Source organism: Dromiciops gliroides, chromosome 4, assembly GCF_019393635.1.
Source record: "Dromiciops gliroides isolate mDroGli1 chromosome 4, mDroGli1.pri, whole genome shotgun sequence".
Classification (NCBI taxonomy): domain Eukaryota; kingdom Metazoa; phylum Chordata; class Mammalia; order Microbiotheria; family Microbiotheriidae; genus Dromiciops; species Dromiciops gliroides.
The window spans coordinates 409,731,127-409,752,483 of NC_057864.1; the positions used below are offsets into that span (position 1 = coordinate 409,731,127).

At 39.1% G+C, this 21,357-nt stretch overlaps 1 protein-coding gene across 3 annotated transcripts in view; it reads right to left on the reverse strand.

Moving 5' to 3' along the window:
• Window positions 1–1,472: 1,472 nt before the first annotated feature.
• Window positions 1,473–21,357, reverse strand: part of RPS6KA2 (ribosomal protein S6 kinase A2) — a 599,568-nt gene continuing 579,683 nt past the window's right edge. For all 3 annotated transcript variants that reach the window (XM_044005229.1, XM_044005231.1, XM_044005230.1), the window contains 6 exons: window positions 20,340–20,498; window positions 17,919–18,080; window positions 14,502–14,578; window positions 11,513–11,630; window positions 8,475–8,612; window positions 1,473–2,454 (listed from right to left, as the gene is read on the reverse strand). In XM_044005229.1, the coding sequence (XP_043861164.1) occupies window positions 2,329–2,454; window positions 8,475–8,612; window positions 11,513–11,630; window positions 14,502–14,578; window positions 17,919–18,080; window positions 20,340–20,498 (780 nt within the window). In that variant the 3' untranslated portion in view covers window positions 1,473–2,328. The remainder of the gene's footprint in view (window positions 2,455–8,474; window positions 8,613–11,512; window positions 11,631–14,501; window positions 14,579–17,918; window positions 18,081–20,339; window positions 20,499–21,357) is intronic.

Here is a 21,357-nt window from a genome sequence, read left to right on the forward strand (position 1 = left end):
TGAAGAAATAATGACAAACACTTTATGAGAATGATAGAAGATATGGGAACATAAAAAAGGACTTGAATGTTTTTGTTTGTGATTTTCAAACAGTGAAATCTAAGAGAATGATCAAAGATTATTAATAAAGTAGGTTTATTTTTCAAGTCCAGAAAGTAACTGGTATGAGCTAGCATTTTTCCGAACTTGACGCATACTTTGCTGATGGAGTTAGATGAGCTTGGATGTAAGTTGGAGGTGGAAAAGGAAGGGGGTGGGGAGAAATGAAACAAATGGTGTCATTTACACGAAATTACACTGAGGTCCACCATAAGACTCAGAAGAAAGGTTGCATTCAGTATCAACTTGGATCTTCTCATAGTTACCACCAAACAAGTTGGTTGTGCTCAGTAAATGGTACAGAAACAAAAAGACAAGATGGAATAAGTTAAACTATTTTCTTTTGCAACTCTGCTGAGCTGAGTTACTGGACTGAGAACACACTGGACTAAGTGGGGCCCACACGATCCTTAGGGAGATGAAATAACACTTAGATCTACTTTCCCAACAACTGCCCGTTGGTGCTGGGTCTTTTGCCTGGTGACTTTCATTTCACAGCATTGTTTGATTTGGCAAAGGTCAGCACATCGAAGCTCCTACCCCAACCCTTCCCCCCACCCTTAGCTGCCACCCCCCCCCCATGTGCACAGCACATCAAGTCAAACATTTAAATAGTATTTAAATTATTAAAATGTCAAACAGTGATTTAAAAATAGACCCACTCAACAGAAACATAACATTCAACACAAAAACACAGTTCCTAAAAAGTGCATCACTACTGTTAATGCATCCTCTTGCTCTGTCTCCCTTTACTTCCCCCCTGCTTCTTTAGGGCAAGGGAGTGGAAGGCCTTAATGGTATACCTCCTGATTCCAGTTGGATTTAAGAGAGACATTGACTCAGCCAACAGAATCTGGGGCAGGGATATCAGAGCTCAATATTCTCAATAGTCACAGTTTTTTCTTAGAGCCAAAAATGAAAGCAAACAGCAAATAGATTGCTTTTGTAAAGCATAGGGAGTGGAAAATTATATTATAGGACAATAAAAACCCAAAGCTCTCCCTAAATCCTGTAACGATTGGAATGACGCCACCTGCTGGATACTTACTGTAGAAGAGTTCTGCCCATGAAGCAAAGGTCTTTGAGGGCAAGACCAGGCTTCAGGAAGTGACGCGGACTAGTGGGAGGAGGAAGGAAGAGACGGGCGCTCGGTCTCACGCTCTTTCCTCTGGACTCTGGCGGAGAGCGGAGCTAGAAATGTGCTCTCCCTTTAATAGATAGGAATCTAGGCCTTTCTCTCTCTCTTTACCAAATTCTTATTCTCCTTAATAAATGCTTAAAAGTCTAACTCTTGCTAAAGCTTATAATTTATTGGCGACCACTCATTAGATATTTTAGACAGACTAGCTAGAATTTTAACCCTTAACAATCCTTAATTGTGTCTGCCAGGAGCTAAGGGTCGTGGAAGGAAGAAAATTGAGAGGGACATAGATTTTTCCTATACCTCTTTCTAAGGAGTTTATTTTCTGTATTTCAGTGAAATCAGTACATGAAGGCCAAAGCATTACCATCTTGGTGGCCTCATTTATGTATTGGGTAGGCTTTTTTCTCTCCTTTCCATCTGGAACAAGAAAGAGGGACAGAATACATTATCTCAATCAAAATGCAAGGAGAGGAGATAGAAAAGTAATACCTTGGGTTTCTCTGGCAAACAGGGGTCTATCCCTAGATGCCAAAATGCACATGGCATTATCTAGCCAACTGGAAATCTTAGGGGATACTTTAGTAGTAGCCTTTACCCTTTTGGAAATGAACATGACTGGATTATTGATTGATGTATTTGGGCGATGATTTTTTTTTGTATTCTATGCATATTAGCTGGTAAGGCAGCAAATTGTGGGCTCAGATCATTGGCCTTTCAATCAAAAAGTGTCTCTTTAAAACACTTTAAAAATCCTTTTGCTGAAAATAATAAGACTAATATAGGCATATACAGGTTCTCATGGAATCCTGAAGAGCTTTAGAATGATTCTGAGGAAATGAATTCATTTGGTTTTCCTTGGGAATAAGGAAGAAGAGAAGTTGCTAATGTTGGCACAGCACAGCATTGAGAAGTCAATAAGTCAGAGACCTGTTCAGAGCTGGAAAGGGAAATGAAAGAGCCAAGGGAGAGTGCTGCCTTATTTTGGACTTCTGGTCATTCCAGCAATGCTCATGTGCGGTACTCGAGTCCAAGACCTCTCTGGGGAGGAGCTGTAGGGTTTGTGACTAGACGTTCTTGCTCGCCTGCTACAATCTTGTCGAAGTAAGTCTCTTCATGCCTCTTCGCTGAGCCAGGTTGGAGGATAATACAGGCTCCAGTCTTGGTGCCTGTGGGGTTCGGTTTAAAGCCAAGTAAGTGGCTGCCATTGCACCCTGTAAGACAACATATAAAGAAAAGTGATGAAAGACCTAGGAGAAATTCAGTTACCAGTGTTACTCTAGAATTCCTTCTCTCCTTTGCTTGGTTGTCATAAGGGATGGAGAAGGTGATAATAGACTCATGCATCATGTACCAACAAATGGGCATATCGATGGGGTGATTATCTTGTGTTCTTTGAACTTCTGAAGGCAGGCCAATTCTAATCTAGTGGGTGAGTTTGGACTATGAAGATCTGTTTGTTGAACTGACTTCAACTGAACTAGCTGTTGAGTAATCCTTAGCCTAGGGAAAGGTATTGATCTGAAACTACTGGTATTTTGTCAACTTTGTAGGTTGCTGTTTTGAGGGGTTCTATGTTATTTTAGAAATCTGACCAAAAGTGGTCCTGGATCCTTGGCTATTCCATTGGATGGCTAGAGAGTGCTAGATGATGATGAACAGTCTGGATCTACTAGGAAAATACTTTAAAAACTCCATATTTGGGGCAGCTAGGTGGTGCAGTGGATAAGGCACTGGCTTTGGATTCAGGAGTACCTGAGTTCAAATCTGGCTTCAGACACTTGACACTTACTAGCTGTGTGACCCTGGGCAAGTCACTTAACCCCCATTGCCCCACAAAAAAACCCCCAAAAACAAAACAAACAAACAAAAAACCCCTCCACATTCTTGAGGCTATGACAGAATAGTTGTGGAGGTCAGTATATAAGGCAAACTACCATTTTTCTTTTTGAGTTATTCTTTTTTGGGGGGGGGTGAGGCCGGATTTGAACTCAGGTCCTCCTGAATCCAGGGCCGGTGCTATATCTACTGCGCCACCTAGCTTCCCCTTTTTGAGTTATTCTTAGGTAATTGGGCTTTGTAGAAAGCACACTAGACTTATGTTCAGAAAATTTTTAGGTTCTGGGTCTGCTATTTATTAGTTATGTGATTAGTGAGTAACTTAATCCTTCTGAATTGCACTTCTAATTCTATAATGGACGTGTCATAGAACCTCACAATTGACAAAACTCATGAGGTATAAAGTCATTCTATTTGATTTAGAACCCTCTTTGCAACATCCATGACAAGAAATCATTTGCCTTCTATTTGAAGATCTGCAGATAACAGAAATCCTCTACTTACTGAGGCACCCTAATCTATTTTTGGAGTTCTGACTATTAATTAGATGGTAGAGTGGAAAGAGTGTTGGACCTAAGGTCTGAGAGTCCTGAGTTCAACTTTGGTCTCAGATACTTTCCAGATTTGGGTCCCTGGACAAGTCACTTAACCTCTAACTGCCTCAAATTTCCTTATCTGTAAAATGGAGATAATAATAGTACCTACCTCACAGGGTTGTTGTGAGGATCAAATGAAATAATATTTGTGAAGAACCTTAAAACTGTCTATTGGGGGCAGCTAGGTGGCGCAGTGGATAGAGCATGGGCTCTGGATTCAGGAAGACCCGAGTTCAAATCCAGCCTCAGACACTTGACACTTACTAGCTGTGTGACCCTAGGCAAGTCATTTAACCCACATTGCCCTGCAATAAATAAATAAATGAAATAAAAAAACAACAACAACTGTCTATTAATGTTAGCTATTACTAGCTAGGGTTAGTTTTTCCTTCTAACAAGTGGGTATCTGCTTTTCTGCAACTTCTGCACGTTTCTACTGGTTGTGTTCTGTTGAGCCCAAGAGAACAAATCATTCGTCTTCTACGTGGCACCCCTTCAAGCACTTTAAACCAGGCATCATGTCTCTACCTACCTCATAGGGTTGTTAGGGAACAGTGCTGTAAATTTTGAAGTGCTAAAATAAATGTGAGCTATTAGTAACAATGGGATAAGTTAGACTAGATGATTATAACTCTCTTTTTTGCGTGTGAGAAGCTACTTTTCATTGCCAACAAAGTCTTGGGATTGCTCAAAATGAGGTGGGAATGGGGATACTAGCAGTAAGGTCCTCTTCGAGGACAAAAAGGAGTTGAAGTTTTTTCATTTAGTCCCCTCAATCATAGAATGGAAAGGGCATTGAATTTGGAGTCAGAGGACCCAGATTTGAGTATTGGTTCTGTTACTTATTTAATTGTCTTTAATTGTCCATTCCAGCTACAAATCCCATGATCTTTTATGATACAGTCAGACCTTTTTTTTTTTTTTGGTGGGGCAATGAGGGTTAAGTGACTTGCCCAGGGTCCCAAAGCTAGTAGGTGTCAAGTATCTGAGGCTGGATTTGAATTCATGTCCTCCTGAATCCAGGGCCAGTTCTTTATCCACTGTGCCACCTAGCTGCTCCCCCCAGTCAGACCTTTTTTTTTGTTTTTTGGCGGGGCAATGGGGGTTAAGTGACTTGCCCAGGGTCACACAGCTAGTAAGTGTCAAGTGTCCGAAGCCGGATTTGAACTCAGGTACTCCTGAATCCAGGGCCGGTGCTTTATCCACTGTACCACCTAGCTGCCCCAGTCAGACCTTTTTTAATGAAGCTTTCCTTGCTTTACAAAGTATATTAAGCTCAGAATATGTAGCCTCTGTCAATATATTTTGTAAGGGAGGGTCACACAAGAATCATTTAAGGAAAACTTCTAAAATGTTTTAAAAGTTTTTCTATTTAAAAGGAAAAAATTGTTGAATTATAATTGTTGGATATATATATACATATACATGTACACACACACACACATACACACACACACACACATATACACACTGGGCACTGAGTTAAGTGCTGGGGATACAAAGAAGGCAAAACCAGTCTTTGCTCTAAAAGAGTTTACTAATGGAGGAGGTGACATTCAAATAAATAGGTGTACTGTTCAGTCATGTCCAGCTCTTCATGACCTCATTTAGGGTTTTCTTGACAAAGATACTGGAGTGGTTTGCCAATTTCCTTCTTCAGCTCATTTTACAGATGAGAAAACTGAGGCTAAGAGCGTTAAGTGACTTGCCCAGAATCACACAGCTAAGTTAAGTGTCTAAGGCTGGATTTGAACTCAGGAAGAAAAGTCTTCTTGATTTCAGATCCTGCACTCTATCCACTGGGCCACCTAGCTGCCCATACAAGATCCATGCAGAGTAGATAGAAGGTAATCTCAGAGGGGAATAGTAGTTGGCAAGGTCAAGAAAGACCTCCTATAGAAAGTAGCCTTTGTGGTAAATCTAGAAGGAAATCAGGAATATTGAGGAGTGGAAGTGTGGAGGAAGAGCATGCCAGGGATGGGAGATAGAGAATGAAAAAGCATGAAAACAGATAGGGTTGGATGGTAGGGAAATATAAAATTTGGGTTATATTGATAAGACCATAAACGGAATATCTATGGGAAAATCCACTAGGAAAAAAAAATTTTCAAGAGGTTTAAAAATGTGTTTATTTTTCTACAATGTTCCTCATTGCACTACTCCTGTTTTAAAACAGCAGAGTGATTACTAGCAATAAAACTCTGACATTCACTTTTTCACTAGATATTAGCTGAGCAGAACATTTTTTTTTTTGGTGGGGTGATGAGGGTTAAGTGACTTGCCCAGGGTCACACGGCTAGTAAGTGTCAAGTGTCTGAGGCCAGATTTGAACTCATGTACTCCTGAATCCAAGGTTGGTGCTTAATCCACTGCACCACCTAGCTGCCCCCAGAACATTAAAATTTTTTTTTTTTGGTGAGGCAATTGGGGTTAAGTGACTTGCCCAGGGTCACACAGCTTGTAAGTGTTAAGTGTCTGAGGTTGGACTTGAACTCAGGTCCTCCTGAATCCAGGGCTGGTACTCTATTCACTGTGCCACTTAGCTGCCCCCAGAACATTTTTTAATGGGACTCTCAGGGAACACATATTCCCGGACCAAAGAGTTCCTCTCAATAGTTTTTGTTGTTGTTCCTATCAATTTCATTGTTAGTGGGCAAAATTAATAAGTTGAAATGCAATGTCTTCCATTTATTCTCCCTGGGAAGATGACATTATTGCTGAGAAAAGTTATGGTAGATTTGTCTGTGTGGATCCTACCTGTTTTCATTCATTCATTCATCCATTTATTTATTTAGTATGTATGTATGTGTATGCATCCATCTATTCATTCATTCATTCATGTATGTATGTATGTATCTATTTATTTTTAAGGTGTCAGATGGGCTAGATGTTAGGAGGATTGTTTGGGGACCTCCATCCTCCCATTCTCCTATCCCTCCCCAGTTCAATCTTTGTTTGTTTATTTATTTATTTAATTTTTTTTGCAGGGCAATGAGGGTTAAGTGACTTGCCCAGGGTCACACAGTTAGTAAGTGTCAAGCGTCTGAGGCTGGATTTGAACTCAGGTCCTCCTCAATCCAGGGCTGGTGCTTTATGCACTGAGCCACCTAAGTGTCCCTTGTTTTTATTTTTTTAATATTCACATGTACATGTCTTTGAAGTGCCTTGGTTTTTTTAGCACTCATATTAATAACTATAATATCTTGCTTAAAAAGGAAAGGGGTGGGGTGGAATAATCCTATTAAAGAGAAAGGTTTACTTCTTAATGGTCTCCACTACATTCTTAGGTTAATATGAATGTATAGATCACCTAGATTTGAAGAAGCTGCCTTATTATCCAAATGGATTTTATGAGATCCTGGATCAATGGGAGCAAAATGCCTTTTGCTTAAAGACTTCAAAATGAAACCAGACAGTTCCTATTTATTTTCCCCAAGGGAATAAACAAATTTAAACAACCCTTTTAAATTCTTATTCACTATCTTTTTTTTTGTTGTTGTGGGGCAATGGGGGTTAAGTGACTTTCCCTGGGTCACACAGCTAGTATCAAGTGTCTGAGGCCGAATTTGAACTCAGGTACTCCTGAATCCAGGGCCGGTGCTTTACCCACTGCGCCACCTAGCTGCCCCCTTATTCCCTATCTTTTTTCCCAAGAAAGTGAATAGATCATATCGTTCTCCTCATTAATTATCTAGACCTCCTTGTCTTTGATAATACCCTTCCTGTCTCCACATAATCTAACCATAGCATCTGCTTTAAGTTGAGCTGTTAAACTGATTTGTACTGTTTAACTTTTACATTTGTAGTATTTACATATATAGTATTTACTTTGGGTTGATTTGTATCAAGCTAATGTAGTTATTCTGTAACCTGTGAGCAAAGAAACCTTAAAAACCATTAGAAAGAGGGGGGTCTCTAAGCTCCTTTCGAAGGGGTCTCCACACGGTCATGGTTCTTTCTTCTTGGGACAAAATTAAATTGGTCTTATGTTTTATCTGTCTGTCTCTGGTCTGGTTTATCTTGTAGGAGACATTATGTTCTCTGATATGGTTTTTAGCCATATTCTCTGAATTGTTTACTATTTTTGTAGGAGGACAGCTGTGGAAACAAATTGTAGGAGATATTATATGATTGATTTTTCTGATCTGTTTATTCATTCTGTTTGTAGGAGACAGGCAGATTAAACTACATTTAATTTTCAATACTTGTGACATTAATTTTGATGAGGATATTTAATATATGGATAATGACCTAGAATTGTAGGGTTTTAGGACTCTGAATGGCACCCTGTTATACAATGTTAACAGATGACAACTTATTCATATATTGTGCCTTCTCTCTCTCTTTTTAATGATATATGTGTCTATATTTCACTTAAATTTTTATTGTCTCCTTTGATTATCTGAAGAGCAGGAGCTACCAGGACAATATTTCTCTATGCTTTCCAAAACCCTTCCTATTTCTTCCCCTTCTCCTTTTCTTTCTTTTCTCCCTTCTCTTTATTCTTCCATTCTAGACTCCCCATTATGTGGTCTATGTTCTAGACAAAGCAGACTACCTTATGCTAGAACTTGGATTTCTATTTCTTGTGTCTTTGGACAAGCTATTCTTCTCTTGCCCTATTGTTCCAGCTTTGCTACTCAATATCTATGATCCTGGATAAGTAATTTCACATACCTGGGGCTCATTCTCTCTCTTTTTCCCTTCTTGTTGTTGTAAAAGGAGAAGAGGGGATTGGATGGAAAGATGTTCCTAAGGTCTTTGACTAGCTCTAATATATTTTGATTCTAAAATTCTACCTTCACCAGGTGGACATCCTGTCTGCTGAGCTGGTTTTGAGATAAGTAGTCCCTGTTTACGATCCATGGATGTCTCAGTACTTGTACTGCGGTCAGGCGTTGATGGGGGTCTACATGGAGCATCTTGGATACAACATCCTGTGATGAAAGAAAAAAGGGAATACTATGAGAAAAGAAAAAGGAATTGGATTAGAGAAGCCATACTAATTGCCTTCCTCTCTCATGGGGCATCTCACCATATATGGGGAGATTGATACAAACTCTTTAGTATTCAGAAATGTATGATAAAAAATCTTCACTTGACTCAACCATTATGTTGATATTTTATAAAACAATTAAGATTTTAAAGGTAATACTTAATACACAGATAATTCTTGTAAATTGCCCAAAGATTATAGAAATAAAAATCTCTTTGGTCCACAGATCGAAGCTAGAAATAGTAAATATCATTACAGACACAAACCAGTCCCTTCCACAATTAAAGAAATGAATAATAATTCATGTAAACCAAGAATATTTATGTTTTTAAAGCACTATGATTCATCAATGATTATGATTGTCAACAAATATTGAGTATGTATATGATAGCAGATCCTATATGGTATATCCAATATGTCTAAATTCAACTACAATGCATTTTCTTCTTCTAGTTGTTAAATAATAAACAACAAATACTTATTTAAACATGGAGATCTGCCTTTAAAAACGAATCCAGGAGATGCAAGATCCAACCAAATGGCAAGAGTGAACGACAAACTTAAAAGTTAAGTAAAAAGTATAAGGCTGGGGGCAGCTAGGTGGCACAGTGGATAAAGCACTGGCCCTGGATTCAGGAGTACCTGAGTTCAAATCTGGCCTCAGACACTTGACACTTACTAGTTGTGTGGCCCCGGGCAAGTCACTTAGCCCTCATTGCCCCGCAAAAAAAAAAAAAAAAAGTATATGGCCACTTTAATAATATCCTTGAATAATTTGTAAATGAATTTACATGGTATAGTGAACTAGTGTATAGTGAATGATATAGCTGTGATGAAATAATGGCATTTAGCAGATACTCAAGGACCCACTCGGAGATTAATCTAGACTGATTGAATCAAGTGAGAGTGATTGACTGCTGATTAGCCTACTTCAAGTTAATTGGATTGTAATCACACCTGGCTATCCCTTAAATGGATTTGGATGACACCAACCAATCAGCTTGAAGCAGTGTGTAGGGCCCGCCTCTGTTCCAGATCTATAAAAAGCTTCCACAATCAGCTTGCTAGGGAGTTCCTGATTAAAGCAGGCTCATGGAGGAGGACTTGAGGAAGAACTCAACCAGGCTGGAATTCTAGGCTAGATAGGCTTTTTCTTAACTTTCTGAACTCCTTGTGAATATCTGTATACTTTAATAAATGTTTAATGCCCAAAGACTGGTGTTGAATCTTCTAATTTAAGGCCACCACAATTTAGATTTTAAACATCACATAGCAAAACTTTTCATTTCCATGTCTTCTTTCTTCCCAAGAATTCAAAATTCATTTTTACTGCTTAGAGTCTACATTTCTGACAACATCTTAAAGAAGGTAACTAAAAGGAAGATTCTTATTCCCATTTTACTGATGGGGAAATAGTTAACATGGAATGTAGATGTCGTGTTCAAGATTGCACAAGTTGGGAACATTAGGAATTTGCTAACTTAAGTCCAGTGCTTTGGTCTTGGAATTGGAAAGGACTTCAGAGGATTATTGTCTAAAGACCTGTGGTTGATTCTCAGCAACCTTGAGCAAGTCACTTACCTTCTGGTCTTACTTACCTCAAAGAGTTATTGTGAGGATCAAATGAGATAACACTAGAAAGCTTTTTGTACCCTGTAAAATATTGGGGCAGCTAGTTGGTGCGGTAGATAGAGTGCCATGCCTGGAGTCAGGAAGACATGAGTTCAAATCTGGCCTCAGATACTTGCTAGCTGTGTAACCCTGTTCAAGTCACTTAACCCTATTTGCCTCAGTTTCCTCATCTGTAAAATGAGCTGGAGAAGGAAATGGCGAACCGTTCTAGAATCTCTGCCAAGAAAACCCCCAAATGGGGGTCACGAAGAGTCAGGCATGACTAAAAATGACTGAACAACAACAAAAATGTTATACAAATGTTGTCCATTCGACACTAAAACCACACAAATTATCATCATTTAGCCAAACTTACTCATCCCTTTAAACCTCAACCAAAGTTCTACTTCTTGTGTAAGTCCTTATAATGTAGAGGTATCATCACCATGATGACCATCATCATTTTCATAGTTAACATTTATATACCATTGTAAAGCTTGCAAAGAGCTTTCCGTATATTATATAATTTGATCCTGTCCACATCCCTGTGAGGTAGGTACTATTATTATCTTTATTTTACAGACAAGGAAACTAAGGCTTAGAGAGTTTGCCAACGAGCATACACCTGGTAAATGTCTGAGGCAGGATTTGAAGGCAGGTCTTCCTGACACATGCAATGCTCTACCCACTTTCCCACCTAGCTGTGATACACTATATCAGGTGCTCTTTGACTGGATTTGAACTAATTAACTTCAATTATCATAGGCCTCAGCTCTGAAGTGAGGAAAAAATGAGACTGGGCCCCGAAGAAATTAGGCAACAGTCAAGAAGGGATTTATCACCATTTAAAAATATTGTATCACATTTTAGGGAGTAATTAGGGACTTGCTCTATTCATGTATATAATATGCATGTATATGTATGTTTGTATGTCTATCTATCTATATATAGCTACATATCATCTTGGATACTTACTAGTTGTGTGATCCTGGGCAAGTCACTAAACCTCTGCCTCAGTTTCCTCATCAGTAAAATGGGATAGTAATAGCATCTACCTTCCAGTAAGTAAGATAATAAAGACCTGGTAAATAGTAAATACTATATAAATGTTAGTTCTTCTTTTTTCTTCTTCTTCATCATCATCACGATCATCATGATGATGGAATTTGTTATTCAAGCATGAAGACTTCCAACCTGTGCAGTAGGTCTGCAGATAAAGTTTTTACTTACTTTTGCAGCATCGGATACAGAATCCCAGTTTCCTCCTGAAAGTGCGTATTTCCCACTGCCGATCCTTGCCAAGATTTCTTCAGGAGTGTCATCTGGTCCATTTGCAAAAGGGGTGAACCTGTGACATGAGTGAAACTCAGGGTAACAAAGTTCCTTTTCATAATTTCAGATAAGTTTATTCCTGAAGAATAGTAGCCTGTGCTATAAAGAAAGAACCAATAAACTGTGACTGACTTAGTTCTTCTCAGCAATGCAATGATCTATGACAATACCAAAAGACTCATGATGGAAAAGTTCTCCACATACAGCAAAGGAACTATGGAGTCTGAATGCAGATTGAAGCATACTATTTTTATTCTTGTTGTTGCTGTTGTTTTGTTGTTGTTTCTTCTTTCGTGTATTTTTTTCCTTTTGTTCTGATTCTTTTACAACATGACTAATGTGAAAATGTGTTTATCATCATTGTAATGTATAACCTATATCAGATTGCTTGTTGGCCTTGGGAGGGGGAAGGGAAAGGAGGGTGGGAGAAAAACTTGGAACTCAAAATCTTATAGGGGAGGGGGCAGCTAGGTGGCACAGTGGATAGAGCACCGGCCCTGGAGTCAGGAGTACCTGAGTTCAAATCCGGCCTCAGACACTTAATACTTACTAGCTGTGTGACCCTGGGCAAGTCATTTAACCCCAATTGCCTCACTAAAACAAAACAAAACAAAAAAAATCTTATAGGGGTGAATGTTAAAAACTATCTTTACATGTAATTGGAAAAAAAATAAAAATCTGGAAAAAGAAGAAATAACCATTGTTAAGGACCTCAGGCATAGGTCTTTCTTGAGTCAATTCTCCAGTTTAATTTCTGGTAGATCAGGTTACTACTTGCATCCATATAAAGCCATCCTGATTGTTCTTGATGTACCTTATTTCAATGTGGAATCGATTATTTCCATTTTATACATGGTGAAAATAAGAGAAGTGGCTATGTTATATGCTGAGGATCATTGTGGTGAGAAGTCAGGCAGAAAACCCATAGTTTCTGTCATTCAATCCTAATCAATTCCTAATTTAGGGATTCTAAAAGTATGACTCTAGGCCCCAAGTTTTGATTTATATGATTCAATTCAGTTAACCATTTATTAGGTGGTTATTTTGTGTGAGGCTCTGGGCAAAGGTTCTGGAGCTTTGTTGTTGTTCAGTCATTTTTTCAGTTGTGTCTAATTCTTTATGACTCCGCTTGGGGTTTTCATGGCAAAGGTACTGGAGTGGTTTGCATTTCCTTCTCCAGTTCATTTTACAGATGGGAAAACAGAGGCAAACAGAGTGCTTGCCCACGGTCACACAGCTAGTAAGTGCCTGAGTCCAGACTTGAACTCAGAAAGGTGCATCTTCCTGACTCCAGGACTGCCACTCTATCCACTGAACCACTAAGGTGACCATATGGGCTATAAAGATACAAATGGAAAAATTCCTGTCCTCAAGGAGCCTACATTCTATTGTGTGAATATGCATTTAATTAGACACAAATAAACATGGTACAAGGGAAATGGAGGTGAGAGAGACCCCTATACATCATAGCTTCTACTTTTACTTTGAGAATGAATTAATTTCTTTTCCTTCACCCTGTTGAGATATTTTTGTGCATGTGACATAGGAGAACAAATGCTTTGTTCATGGGATCTTTTGCTTGACTCACATACTCTACAGATTGAAAAAAATGAGAGAAAAAGTGACCTAAGACCACTATCACAGGGTCATGGAGCCTTAGAGCTAGATGGGAACTTATGGATCATTCAGTTGAACCGCCAAAGGAGAAAACTGAGGTCTTAAAGGGAGCTGATAGCAAAGTTAGAACGGTGACCCCAGGGTCTTGATACCTAGACTCGGACATTTTGACTGAGCGAGTCTTTTGAGAGAGACTACAGTTGCTCCTTGGGTCACTAGATGGCACCACAGTACACAGAATGTTGGGACCGGAGACAGGAGGACTCATTTTTTTCTTAGTCCAAATACAACCTCAGACACTAATTAGCTGTGTGATCTTGGGCAAGTCATTTTACCCTATTTGCCTCAATTTCCTCATCTGTAAAATGAGCTGGAGAAGGAAATGGCAAACCAATCTAGTATCTTTGTCAAGAAAACCCCAAATGCAGTTACAGAGAGTCAGACAAGACTGAAAAAAAACTGAACAGTTGCTCCTTACCACTTGTGTGACCTTGGACGAGTCACTGCCTTTTTGCGTCTCAGTTTCCTAATGTGTTAGACTAGGTCAGAAATTCTTGTTTGTTTAGTTTTTTTTGTTTTTGTTTTTTGTTTTTGCGGGGCAATGAGGGTTAAGTGACGTGCCCAGGGTCACACAGCTAGTAAGTGTCAAGTGTCTGAGGTTGCATTTGAACTCAGGTCCTCCTGACTCCAGGGCCGGTGCTTTACCCACTGTGCCACCTAGCTGCCCCCTTAGATCAGAAATTCTTAACCTTTTTGTGGGTGTCATGGAATCCTTGGTTAATCTGGTGAATCCTACCAACCTCTTTTCAGAATAATGTTTTTAAATGTATAAAAATACAAATCTTTAAATATAGTTATTAAAAACATTCATGGACCACAGGTTAAGAAACCCTAGCTAGATGATCTCTAAGTTTCCTTTCAGGTCTAAATGCCATGATCTCTCTTATTGTTATAAACTAAGATTGGAAATCTTCCAAAAGTAAGGGACCAAGGCTCCAATTCCTTATTTTCCTGTTGTGGTAGTGGTGGGTTGGTTAGGGTACAGGAGAGAAAAAGGCAGGGCCAGTTGGATCCAGTCTCCAAAGGCTCTGAGTGTATGCGTCACTATGTTTTTTCTGGGTAGAGTGGAGCGGCAAGAGATGGGGAGAGGTGTGTAGATATAGTTTTTGTAGTAGTTTCAAGTCCATGCACTACCAAAAATCCTCCCATACAGCTTCATCTCACTTACACCCCAAGTTACTACCCCTTGCCAAAGGAGGTGTCTGCTTACCCTGCCAGCATTGTATATAAAAGGATCCCTAAGCTCCAGATATCACAAGCCGCATCATACCCCTGCCGTTTCAAGACCTACATGGAGGAAAACAAAATATAATCCATTAATGTTCTGGCCTCTACTGGAAAAGTCTAACTCACAGCATATTTTTTTTTTTGGCGGTGCAATGAGGGTTAAGTGACTTGCCCAGGGTCACACAGCTAGTAAGTGTCAAGTGTCTGAGGCCAGATTTGAACTCAGGTGTTCTTGAATCCAGGGCCAGTACTTTATTCACTGTACCACCTAGCTGCCCCTCACAGCATATTTCTTTCTTTCTTTTTTTTTTTTTTTTTGGTGAGGCAATTGGGGTTAAGTGACTTGCCTAGGGTCACACAGATAGTAAGTGTCAAGTGTCTGAGGTCAGATTTGAACTCAGGTCTTCCTGAATCCAGGGCCGGTGCTTTATCCATTGCACCACCTAACTGCCCCATCACAGCATATTTCTTAAATGAGGTCAACAAGCGGGATGGGATGAGGCACAAAGTACAGGGAGAGGCTTTGAAATCTCTGTGTCCTTTTACAAAACAAACCATTCACATAGCAGAAGGATATTGATGATTCATGATACTGAACAATTTATAGGGCTTCCGTCCACCTTTATGTACTTATAGCTGCCAAACAAGAAGAAAAGACAAATGTCTTGTCTGAAGCTTCCTGAAGGTTGGGTAAGATCACAGAAAACGTTGCTCAAGCAGGCTCTTTGGATAACTTCATATCAGCCTCTCATCACTTGCTTATTACATTGTCAAGTTGTGTTCTAGGAGGCTTAAAGATTCTTAGCTATAACCAGCCTAGTTGCCTTTTTATTTCCCGGTTTAGTTAACCCTCATGCTAGGAAATGACTCCATTTCTCCAGCAGGGGGCAGGCATGCTCTTTCTCTGCACTGGTACCATAGTAATGAGTGTTTCAAAAATGAATACCTGGACTTAACAAAGGAACCACGACGACACAGAATGTGTATGAGGAAGAGCAGATAACCAAGAGGAACATTTGCTTTTCATTGGTATTGATCCCCTAAAACAATGCATTTTAAAATATCCTTATCATTGACGATGGAGGTAGTATTTGTAGCCTCTGTAATATAGAGTTGATAATGTTTTTTTGTTTGTTTGTTTGTTTGGTTTTTTTGCTGGGCAATGAGGTTTAAGTGATTTGCCCAGGGTCACACAGCTAGTGTCAAGTGTCTGAGGCCGGATTTGAACTCAGGTCCTTCTGAATCCAAGGTGGGTGCTTCATCCACTTCACCACCCGGCTACCCCTGACTTGATGTTTCAATCTGAATATTATTGATGTTCCCTTCATATACCACCCCGCCTTAACCCCCTGCCCTTTTGTAGTTTCATTCAAGGCAGTCAGGTGCCATAGTGGTTAGCATTCTGGAACTTAAAGTCAGGGAGACCTGAGTTCAAATCCTGTCTCAGACACTTGCCAGCTATGTAACTGAGCAAGTAGTTTAACCTCTCTCAGCCTAAATTTCCTCATCTATAAAATGGGGATACTAATAACACCTATTGTTGTGAGGATCAAATCAGATGATATATGCTAAACATTTGCATACTTTAAAGCATTATATAAATGTAAAACTGATATTTTTAGTTATTAGCTTTTATTCATTTATTAATGACCTTAGGCTCTATCTGACCTTCTTGTTTCTCTCTGATTTTTCACGTTTGGCTGTCACTTGGGTGAGGCCATTTATGCTTTACTTCAGGGTAAAAAAATTTTGAAGGTCCCCATATCATTATTTTGAAGTGTGCTTTTCTTCCCTGACTGTTCCCTCCCATACCTACCTTCCCCAACATGGTGATGGTTTTGACCTGGGGCATGCTTTCTCCCTTTTCAGAAGCAGCCAAAATACCTTTGAGACAAACCAGGGCATATTTACTCTTTGCATTTCTGGTCCTGTTTCTCCCCCAATAGCTCTTAATTGTTCAGGCACAATAATAGCTAGTTATAGCTCTGCTTAGCTCCATTCCTAAACACACTGATGAACGTACATGGGCCACAAAGTTGGCATTACAAAGTATTTGAAAGGCTTGAAAGACAGCTTGAAAAAGGAAGAAAAAAAACCTGAAGTTCTTACTGAAGCCCATAACCAAAAGGCGTGGAAAACTCTTAGAAAAATAGCCCTTAGGATTCATTGTGAGGTTTTTATGAATCTTTAATGTTATTAATTTTAGTGTCTGCTCTCCGCCTTTCCTATTATAGTTAGAAATTTGAAGTAGGAATTTAGATACAATTATGTCCAATAAAAATCTAATGCCCAATAAATATTGACACTGTGCTGTGAGAGCTATGTTATTGCTTCCTCATCTTTTTTTCTTCCCCAACCTGAATTCTATTATACTTTCTCTGTCTCCTTTGCTCTTATTACATTTTGACATTGTATCATATTTATTCACATATATATGATGTCTTCCATTAAACTAAACACCACAAGGGCAAGAATTATATTGTTTTTCATCTTTGTATTCTCATTACTTATGGTAGTGCATTTAAGAAATATTTATTAAATTCATTTCTAGACAAAGACACTATATTCCATTTTAAGGAAACAGAGGACATCATATAGGTATACAAATAGATGTATATATGGATATATGTACATATACATAGTTATATGTATGCATATATGTACATATACACACATATATGTAGTCTTCCAAATTAGTTGTTTATAGTTAGTCCCAAACCAAATCAGGAACCCTTCAAACCCTCTGCCAGCATCATGCCAAACAGACAAAAGTGAGAGATCATTTTCATATTTAATAAACAAGAAAATAAAAATGTGAAGTGCTGGATGTAAGGTCACCTGAGAGATTTGCGGGGATTGAGTTAGGAGAAAAGTCCTTGATCACTGATCTAGTTCCATTGTGGTCTTGGAAAAAGAGAAGGATTTGGGTTTAATACCAGCTCTACCACTTACTACCTTACATGACTGTGAGCAAGTTACTTGTCTTTTCCAGGTCTTAGGTTCCTCATCCATAAAATGAGAGGGTTGGACTAACTGATCTCTAAAGTCCCTTCTAGGCCTAGACTCTATGATTCAAATTGCCACTGACTGATATGAAGGGAGAAATAATTTTGTTTACAAATGTATTTTGGATGAATCTTTATTATTACAAAAATGAGCTGAAGGCTTTGTTATTATTATTATTTTGAGAAGGTGTGTAAAAGCTGGTGGTTTTCTTTTTTTGTTTTTGGTTGGGCAATGAGGGTTAAGTGACTTACCCAAGGTCACACAGTTAGTAAGTCTTAAGTGTCTGAGGCCAGATTTGAACTCAGGTTCTCCTGACTCCAGGGCCGGTGCTCTATCCACTGCACCACCTAACTGCTCCTTGGGTATATCTTTCTAATGGTTTGTGAGCTCTCACCTCAGGGGCCACAAAGTTGGCTGTGTAGCATGGTGTCATGAGCAGCCCATTCTCTGCCCTCAGTTGCTTGGCAAATCCAAAGTCACAGATCCTGATGGAATCTGGATTTCCAGACTCATCCATGTATAGGATATTACTAGGCTTCAGATCTCGATGAACAACCTAGAGAGACATGAAGCATTCTTAGTCATTTAGGGGCTGGGATAAGGGAAACAGGGGAAATGATTGAATAAAGCCAGAAGGGATGGATCTATGTAGAAGATGTTTATTCTGAACTGAGATCTCAAAAGGAAGAAGAACAATTATAGCAAATAGGATGTTGTCTTATTTGAAGAGTTTATCTATCATCTATCTTCTCACTCTTTCTCTCATTCTCTCCCCCCCACCCCCGCCCCTGCCCCGCCATTTTGATATGTCATTCAGATTAAAAAACCCAGTCTTAGGAGCCCTAATAGTGACTATTTGAGAGAGAAGTAAATATATTCCCACTAGGAAGAGGGGGTAGGACATAATGAGTTATTTTATTAAAAGGAAATATAGTGGGCTAGGTTAACCTGAATAATATCATCTACCTTTTAAAAATCACATATAATGGCCTGATGGCAGGCCCTGTAGATATGTCAAAGCAAGGCAGATATTTAGGTGAAAAAGCCATTTCTCTTGAAGGGGAGCAAAGAGGATTACTGTATAACATGCTGTGAGCCCTAGGTAGGCTAGGGATGTAAATGTCTCAAATCTCCTATTTTTAAAAAAAATCAAGGGAGAGAATCCAAGAAGTAAAGAGGAATAGGAGGGACTTGGGGAATCTGACTCAGCGTAGCTAGTCCCGATGGAAAGATGATGATTTCTTTTACTTCTACTACCAATTTTTATTAATCATAAGAAAATCTGAAAACCAAACCAAAGCAAGCCATGCTTGCAAATGCTAGCTCTGGAGTTTGGTTACACTGGGGACAAAACCAAGTGTTTTTCTTCTTCTATCCTCACTGATAGTTATATACTTAAGAAGCATTGTGTGGTTTTGAAGAAGTCATCAGCTTATTTTAATGAATAAATATGAAGGACACACAGCCTAACGACGTGGCATTATCTGTTTCACAGGAAGGATGAGAAAATAGGTAATTACCACTGTCAACAATGTAATCATCATTTCCATGGCTAAGTAGTGCCATTCCCTAGAATATCCTCCTTCTTTCCTTATTTAGTTGGGTCTAAAAGTACAAAGCTGATGAAAATCCTAATGCAGTTCTTTGGGGGGATCATTTCATTGTCCAGTATGAACTTGCTAGGAGATATATCCCCGAGTCATCAGCTTTTATTCGATTGGTTTACTTTTCTTTCTTTCCACTAGAGTTGTGCTCTGATGCTTCCATATGTTACATTTTTTTGGAGGGGGGCAATGAGGGTTAATTGACTTGCTCAGAGTCACAAAGCTAGTACATGTCAAATGTCTGAGGTTGGATTTGAACTCAGGTCCTCCTGAATCCAGGGCTGGTGTTTTATCCACTGTGCCACCTAGCTGCCCACTTCCATATGTTATGGAAGTGATGCTCAGTTTTTGAAAATGAAGACAGTGGGGCACGAACTATGATAAATCTTACCAAGTTGCAAAGGCTTCAAGTAAAGGTTCAGATCTTCAAAGATTCATCAGTGAAATCATGGATTCATCCAAAATGAGACACACATTTATTAAGTGCCTAGTATATAAGAGGTAGGGTAGAGCAGCAGATAGAGAAAAGGCCTTAAGAGTCAGGAAGACTTGGAGTCAAGTACCTTCCCTGATACATATTGATTGACTTTATGACCCTGGGCAAGTCACTTAACTTTTTGGTACCCTAGGACACTCTCTAAGACTGTACATTGCAGAGAAGACATTAAACTGCATGGATAGAGGGAATTTCCTCATTAGTTTATTATTACTCATAAAAATCATGGATCTGGTCCCCTGCCCCCCCAAAACTTCAACCAAACCCCAAATATGTTAGGCACTACTCTCAAGTAGCTTACTTTCTATTGGATTTTTTTTTTTAGTGAGGCAGTTGGGGTTAAGTGACTTGCCCAGGGTCACACAGCTAGTAAGTGTTAAGTGTCTGAGGCCAGATTTGAACTCAGGTACTCCTGACTCCAAAGCCAGTGCTCTATCCACTGGGCCATCTAGCTGCCCCCTCTATTGGATTTTTAAAGAACTGAAATGCCTTTCTCTCTAATATACCTATGAGAGAATGCTTTGGTGTTTGTACACAGACATATTTAATAGTAGAATAATCTAATTTCTATAAAGTATTGATTCAGCAGGAATTAAAGGAACATCTTAATTCCAACTTCATAAATTCACAACTCATTTTATAGTTACAATTTTTATTATTAAAATTATGATCTTCGCTATCATAGTTATCACACAGGAGAAAATGAGAAACTTACTCCTTGGGAATGGAGGTAGTCCATTGTCTTAGTAATGGTACAGAGCACAGCACTAGCCTCCCTTTCTGAGAAATACTTCTGTCGGAGGATGCGGTCTAAGAGTTCTCCACCTCTCATCAGCTCCATCACAAGGTAAACATACTTCCCATCATCATACACCTAGAGGATCAGAGAAAGGTGAAGTTAAAAGACCTCATAGCTCTGCTTAATTAGAAAATGCCTGTGATGCTACAGTAATCCAAGCTCATTATTATGACATGTCTTAAAGAAGATCCAATGGTGCTAGAAGAAACAGAACAGAATATTAATTGGCAGTAGCAAAAAAAAAGGTCCTTCATGGGAAGCAAGTGAAAAATTATGCTAATCTACATCAGAAAAAGCAGTCTATGCTGTTATCACCTCCACAAAAATTCAGTTATAATAATGAATTACAAAATTAAATTTTGATAAGCTATATCATGAGGACTGCCAAAACTTTTTAACTATGTGTATCCAAAGCACTTTTCTTCATAATTTCACCTAACCTGTATTTTCTATGTGGCAGCTACATGGTGCAGTGTATAGAGTGTCAGGCCTGGAGTCAGGAAGAGTCATCTTCCTGAGTTCTAATCTGGCCTCAGATGCTTACTATGTATCTGTGTTACCTTGGGCAAGTCACTTAGCCCTGTTTGCCTCAGTTTCTTCACCTGTAAAATGAGCTGGAGAAGGGACAGCTAGGTGGTACAGTGAATATAGCACTGATCCTGGATTCAGGAGGACCTGAGTTCAAATCTAGCCTCAGACATGACACTTACTAGCTGTGTGACCCTGGTCAAGTCACTTAACCCTCATTGCCCCACAAAATAAATAAATAAGCTAGAGAAGGAAATGGCAAACTTTTCTAAGAAAACCCCAGATGGGGTCATGAAGAGTAAAAGATGACTGAAAATGACTGAACAACAAAAACAGAAGCATTTGTTCCCTTATACATATCTATTTCCTACTGTTTTGTTATCTGAATTATCAAGAAATATGTTAC